Below are 7,793 nucleotides of genomic sequence, written 5' to 3' on the forward strand. Positions count from 1 at the left end.
TTTTTCTGTTTACTGTGTTTTTTAATTTTTGTTTTATGAAATATAAAATGAAAGTCAAACAGCTCTTCGATATGTATTGCTTTTTGACACCAAACAATAAGTTAAATACCATGAATTGATTTACGTGTACCCCGCCTTCCGCCCGATTGTAGCTGAGATAGGCTCCAGCGCCCCCCGCGACCCCGAAGGGAATAAGCGGTAGGAATGGATGGATGGATGGATGATTTACGTGGACCCCGATTCAAACAAATTGAAAAACTTATTCGGGTGTTACCATTTGGTGGTCGATTGTACGGAATATGTACTGAACTGTGCAATCTACTAATACAAGTTTCAATCAATCAATCAATCAATCAATCAATCAATCAATCAATCAATCAATCAACCAATCAATCAATCAATCAATCAAAATTCAAATAAACCAATCGTTTTTTTGTTTTTCAATTTCAATTGATGAAAAGAAAATCCAATTACCAAAACACACACTTAGCCATAACCAACAGCTTGCTTTAAAAATTACGTTACGATAGCGTTGGTCAGTCATTTAAATACATTAATTTACCATAAACTGGGATTGTCGGAGAGCGCTGATGACGTAACATGATTGACTCGTAATCTGGCCAATAGTGGCATTGAAACTGGTGACATGTGACATTTGTATTTAGCTACCTGTAGATTGGCCAATAGGAAACGTCAACAGTCGAATACTTTGAAATAGGCGGCACCAAAAGAGACATGCTCGTCAAAAGCGCAAAATATGAATTATAAACATAATCAAACCCCCCAAAAAGAACTCATGACTTGCCGAGTAAAACAGGACGTCCGGTAGCCACAAATTAGTTAAGTCACTCCTTCAGGTGTCCAGGAGATGTCGGTGTGGTATAAAGCATGACAAAATGACTACGGTTGACTTCTCCAAATGTCCAGAAGATGGCAGTGTAGCAAAAGCCACCACAAAAAGGACAGTTCTTGTCAGACAAGGTGGGGTTTCCTCCTCCATCTCAGCACCAACCTTTTCTATCTGCCTCTGGACCACCTGCTTTATGTTTTATTAGTCAGCTGCGTTTAATAATAGCCTCATTTTGATGCTATTTTGAAAGAGCTCATTTGGATCAAGAATGTGCCGAAAGCTTTGGGCGCAGCAGTGAGACAGCATCTTTTTACTGGTGACACGTCACTATCATCTCCAGTGGACAAGGTAGGAGGGGAACATTCTAATGCACATTTGGAAATATGTTAAGGTTACATTAAAAAAAAACAAGGGTTTGAGTAAAACTGACTTTTTTAGCTGCTGTATGCTGGTTAAAGACAAAGGAAGCTTTACATATATACTACTTATGATGCATGGTCACATGTTCTTGTGTGGAGCGCATTTATGGCAAGTTCATCATGTAAATGCTATCTAATATGACAAGGGCCAAATCTGACCTGCCACGTTGTGTCATGTGGCCTGCCTACATCTTCTTATATACCCACCACAAATGATGTAACCACCACATCATTTTATGTGACCCGCCTACATTACTTTATGTAACCACCACGTCATTTTATGTGGCCCGCCTACATTACTTTATGTAATCACCACATCATTTTATGTGGCCCGCCTACATTACCCTATGTACCCACCACATCATTTTAGGTGGCCCGACGACATTACTTTATGTTACCAACCCATCTTTTTATGTGACGCCTCACGTCATTTTATGTGGCCCGCCTACATTACCATATGTACCCACCACATCATTTTATGTGACCCGCCTACATTACCTCATGTAACCACCACTTCATTTTATGTGGCCTGCTTACATTACTTTATTAAACCACCACATCATTTTATGTGGCCCGCCTACATTACCATATGTACCCACCACATCATTTTATGTGACCCGCCTACATTACCTCATGTAACCACCACTTCATTTTACGTGGCCTGCTTACATTACTTTATTAAACCACCACATCATTTTATGTGGCCCGCCTACATTACTTTATGTAACCACCACATCATTTTATGTGGCCCGCCTACATTACTTTATGTAACCACCACATCATTTTATGTGACCCGCCTACATTACCTCATGTAACCACCACTTCATTTTACGTGGCCTGCTTACATTACTTTATTAAACCACCACATCATTTTATGTGGCCCGCCTACATTACTTTATGTAACCACCACATCATTTTATGTGGCCCGCCTACATTACCTCATGTAACCACCACTTCATTTTACGTGGCCCGCTTACATTACTTTATTAAACCACCACATCATTTTATGTGGCCCGCCTACATTACCTTATGTAACCACCACATAATTTGATGTGGCCAGCCTACATTACTTCATGTAACCACCACTTAATTTTATGAGACCCGCCTACATTACTTTATGTAACCACCACATCATACAATGATTTGCAAATCATTTTCAACTTATATTCAATTAAATAAACTGCAAAGACAATATATTTAATGTTCGAACTGAGAAACTTATTTTTTTGGAAAATAATCATTAACTTAGAATTTAATGGCAGGAACACATTGCAAAAAAGATGGCACATGGGCATTTTTACCACTGTGTTACATGGCCTTTCCTTTTAACAACACTCAGTAAACGTTTGGGAACTGAGGAGACCCATTTTTGAAGGTTTCAGGTGGAATTCTTTCCCATTCATGCTTGATGTGCAGCTTAAGTTGTTCAACGGAGCGGCATAGCTCGGTTGGTAGAGTGGCCGTGCCTGCAACTTGAGGGTTCCAGGTTCGATCACCGCTTCCGCCATCCTAGTCACTGCCGTTGTGTCCTTGGGCAAGACACTTTACCCACCTGCTCCCAGTGCCACCCACACTGGTTTAAATGTAACTTAGATATTGGGTTTCACTATGTAAAAGCGCTTTGAGTCACTAGAGAAAAGCGCTATATAAATATAATTCACTTCATTAATTCACTTCAACAGTCCAGGATCTCCGTTGTGGTATTTTAGGCTTCATATTGCGCCACACATTTTCAATGGGATACAGGTCTGGACTACAGGCAGGCCAGTCTAGTACCCGCACTCTTTTACTATGAAACCATGCTGTTGTAACTTGTGCAGAATGTGGTTTGGCATTGTCCTGCTGAAATAAGCAGGGGCGTCCATGATAACGTTGCTTGGATGGCAACATATGTTGCTCCAAAACCTGTACGTACCTTTCAGCATTAGTGGTGCCGTCACAGATGTGTAAGTTACCCATGCCTTGGGCACTAATTCACCCCCATACCATCACAGATGCTGGCTTTTCAACTTTGCGCCTATAACAATTCGGATTGTTCTTTTCCTCTTTGGTCCGGAGGACACAACGTCCACAGTTTCCAAAAACAAATTGAAATGTGGACTAGTCAGACCACAGGACTCTTTTCCACTATGCATCAGTCCATCTTAGATGAGCTCGGGCCCAGCGAAGCCGGCGGCGTTTCTGGGTGTTGTTGATAAATGGCTTTCGCTTTGCATAGTAGAGTTTTAACTTGCACTTACAGATGTAGCGACAAACTGTAGTTACTGACAGTGGTTTTCTGAAGTGTGGTGATATCCTTTTACACACTGATGTCACTTTTTGATGCAGTACCGCCTGAAGGATTCAAGGTCACGGGCATTCAATGTTGGTTTTCAGCCCTGCTGCTTACGTGCAGTGATTTCTCCAGATTCTCTGAACCTTTTGATGATATTACGGACCGTAGATGGTGAAATCCCTAAATTCCTTGCAATAGCTGGTTGAGAAAGGTTTTTCTTAAACAATTTGCTCACGCATTTGTTGACAAAGTGGTGACCCTCACACCATCCTTGTTTGTGAATGACTGAGCATTTCATGGAAGCTGCTTTTATACCCAATCATGGCACCCACCTGTTCCCAATTAGCCTGTTCACCTGTGGGATGTTACAAATAAGTGTTTGATGAGCATTCGTCAACTTTCTCAGTCTTTTTTGCCACTTGTGCCAGCTTTTTTGAAACATGTTGCAGGAATCAAATTCCAAATGAGCTAATATTTGCAAAAAATAACAAAGTTTACCAGTTCGAATGTTATGTATCTTGTCTTTGCAGTATATTCAATAGAATATAGGTTGAAAAGGATTTGCAAATCATTGTATTCTGTTTTTATTTACGATTTACACAATGTGGCAACTTTACAGGTTTTTGGGTTTGTATTACTTTATGTAACCACCACATCATTTTATGTGGCCCGCCTACGTTACTTTATGTAACCACCACATCATTTATGTGGCCTACCTCCATTACTTTATGTAACCACCACATCATTTTATGTGGCCCGCCTACGTTAATTTATGTAACCACCACATCATTTATGTGGCCTACTTCCATTACTTTACGTAACCACCACATCATTTTATGTGGCCCGCCTACATTACTTTATGTAACCACCACATCATTTATGTGGCCTGCCTCCATTACTTCATGTAACCACCACATCGTTTTACGTGGCCCGCCTACATTACTTTATGTACCCACCACATAATTTGTGACCAGCTTACATTACTTTATGTACCCACCACGTCATTTTATGTGGGCCGCCTACATTACTTTATGTGACCACCACATCATTTTATCTGACCCGCCTACATTACTTTATGTGACCACCACATAATTTTATGTGGCCCGCCTACATTACTTTATGTGACCACCACATCATTTTATGTGGCCCGCCTACATTACTTTATGTGACCACCACATCATTTTATGTGGCCCGCCTACATTACTTTATGTAACCACCACTTCATTTTATCTGACCCGCCTACATTACTTTATGTAACCACCACTTCATTTTATCTGACCCGCCTACATTACTTTATGTGACCAGCACATCATTTTATGTGGCCCGCCTACATTACTTTATGTAACTACCACATCATTTTATCTGACCCGCCTACATTACTTTATGTGACCACCACATCATTTTATGTGGCCCGCCTACATTACTTTATGTAATCACCACAGCATTTTATGTGACCTGCCTACATTACTTTATGTGACCACCACTTCATTTTATGTGGCCCGACTACATTATTTTATGCGGTCCACTGTGTCATTTTATGTGAGCCGCCACATTATTTTATGTGGCCCACCTATGTTATTTTGTGTGGTCCGTCACGTCATTTTATCTGGTACACCTTCTCTATTTAGCCCACCATATCATTTTATGTGGCCTATTATGCAACAAAAATAAAAATGTAAATCTCTGTCACCTTCACCTCAAAATACTTAACCATGCAAATTGTGTAACGGGGCTAATATGCATGTATATATGTATGTGTGTGTGTGTATATATATATATATATATATATATATATATATATATATATATATATATATATATATATATATATATATATATATATATATATATATATATATATATATCCATCCATCCAACCATTTTCTACCGCTTATTCCCTTCGGGGTCGCGGGGGGCGCTGGAGCCTATCTCAGCTACAGTCGGGCAGAAGGCGACGTACACCCTGGATAAGTCGCCACCTCATCGCAGGGCCAACACAGATAGACAGACAACATTCACATTATTATTCATATTCATGTACACACACATGTATATATATATATATATATATATATATATATATATATATATATATATATATATATATTCATGTACACATATGTGTGTATATATACATATATATATATATATATATATATATATATATATATATATTCATGTACACGTGTGTATATATATATATAAACTGTTACATGCAAGCCTAATAATTACAATGTCCCCCTGACTGAAAAATTATTATGATATCTCTGTTCTCGTAAATATGATCATACATGGTATCAACGACAAACATGGTGTATGTCTTTGTATCTATAGCGTTACTTCTCCCAAAGCCCCAGCGGAAGACCATGTCGGACAAAAGTGACCTGAAAGCCGAGCTGGAGCGCAAGAAGCAGCGACTGGCCCAGATCAGGGAGGAGAAAAAGAGAAAAGAAGAGGAGCGGAAAAAAGAGGTCATTAAAAAAGTAAGTATACTGTACAGGTGCACGGTGGATGGCGGTCCGAGCTGTGGACCACATGCAGAGCAGCATTCCCTGGTGGGCGCCACAAGCATGAGAGGGAAAACAATTTGTATTGGTGCACGTCGGTTAGCCTGCACGCACATGCACACTTCCGAGGGGTGTCGCTCAGGGTGCCATTGAAGCAGGAACCACCATTGAGAATGCTTTTGTGTACAAATATTGATGTCATATTGCACCTGTATGTGTCCACCTGTACTTATTGATCCTCCTGCACAGGCAGAAAGCCAACAGAAGACGGAGGCCAGCGCAGAGGATTCAGACTTGGACCGCAAGCGTCGAGAAACTGAGGCTCTGCTGCAGAGCATTGGCATTTCACCAGAGCCTCCTCTAGGTGTGGCACCCTTTATATAAGAATATCGTTCCTTTATTAGCCTTGTATAAGAATATTGTTCCTTTATTAGCCTTATATAATAATGTTCCTTTATTAGCTCTATATAAGAATATTGTTCCTTTATTAGCCTTGTATAAGATTGTTGTTCCTTTATTATTTTTATATTACAATATTGTTCCTTAATTAGCTTTATATAAGAATATTGTTCCTTTATTAGCCTTATATAAGAAGATTGGTCCTTTATTAGCCTTATATAAGAATATTGTTCCTTTATTATCTTTGTATAAGAATATTGTTCCTTTATTAGCTTTGTATAAGGTCATGTTACTATGAAAAATCACTACCCAACTTCACTGAGTATGTCAGGTGCCACACCAGAGGAAATAAGATCCTGGACCTGCTGTACGCAAACATCAAGGATGCGTATAGCTCCATACCACTACCAGAACTGGGCCGGTCAGACCACAACCTTGTTTACCTCAACCCCTCTTATCAAAAGACAGCCTGTGACCAAAAAAACAGTGAGAAGGTGGTCAGAAGGGGTTCAAAAGACATACACGGCTGTTTTGAGGTAACTGACTGGCAGGTGCTCATGGAGCCTAATGGAGAGGACATTGACGGGCTCACAGAGTGCATCACAGACTATATCAACTTCTGTGTTGACTCAAATGTCCCATCAAGGACGGTCACCTGCTACCCACACAACAAGCCGTGGGTGACCAAGGACATCAAAGCCCTACTGAATGAGAAGAAGAGGGGATTCAATGCTGGTAACAGGGAGGAGGTGAAAAGAGTTCAGCAGAAAGAGTTCAGGGGCTGCTGAAGACCAGACTCAGGGAGGCCAAGGAGAACTACAGGAGGAAGCTGAAGGACAACAACATGAAGGCGGTTTGGCGACGTATGCAGACCATCACCGGCCTCAAACCGTCGGGGGGTAGGGGGGTGGACGGAGACAAAGAGAGGGCCAATGAACTAAACCAGTTCTTTAACAGGTTTGACACAGTGGCTCCGACAAGCTCCTGCCCCCCCCGAGACATGCCAGCCGGCCCCCTGACAACTTCAGCGAACCAATCCATCCCCACCTCCCCTCCTCACAGCCCCCCAACTCCAATGACTACCTCCCCCAACTTAACACCTCACCCTCAGCTTGATGAACCCCCCCCCCCTCCCCCAACCACCTGAGACCCCTCCAGTGTGTCTGTCTGCAGAACAGGTGAATGCACAGCTAAATAAGCTACAAACAGGCAAGGCCGCGGGTCCTGACGGTGTGAACCCCAGGGTGCTCAAAGCCTGCGCCCCACAGCTGTGTGGTGTGCTCCAGCACATCTTCAACATGAGCCTTAGGCTGCAGAAAGTCCCCACACTGTGGAAAACCTCA

At 41.4% G+C, this 7,793-nt stretch overlaps 1 protein-coding gene across 4 annotated transcripts in view; it reads left to right on the plus strand.

Annotated features, from left to right (window-relative positions):
• Positions 1–933: 933 nt before the first annotated feature.
• Positions 934–7,793, plus strand: part of LOC133635857 (cytoplasmic dynein 1 intermediate chain 1) — a 145,954-nt gene continuing 139,094 nt past the window's right edge. For 3 of the 4 annotated variants that reach the window (XM_062029252.1, XM_062029254.1, XM_062029255.1), the window contains exons 1-3: positions 934–1,198; positions 5,879–6,027; positions 6,301–6,415. In XM_062029252.1, coding sequence (XP_061885236.1) covers positions 5,911–6,027; positions 6,301–6,415 — 232 coding nt within the window. In that variant the 5' untranslated portion in view covers positions 934–1,198; positions 5,879–5,910. The remainder of the gene's footprint in view (positions 1,199–5,878; positions 6,028–6,300; positions 6,416–7,793) is intronic. The other variant, XM_062029251.1, reaches the window with a different exon arrangement.

The sequence above is a fragment of the Entelurus aequoreus genome, linkage group LG20 (assembly GCF_033978785.1).
Source record: "Entelurus aequoreus isolate RoL-2023_Sb linkage group LG20, RoL_Eaeq_v1.1, whole genome shotgun sequence".
NCBI lineage: Eukaryota > Metazoa > Chordata > Actinopteri > Syngnathiformes > Syngnathidae > Entelurus > Entelurus aequoreus.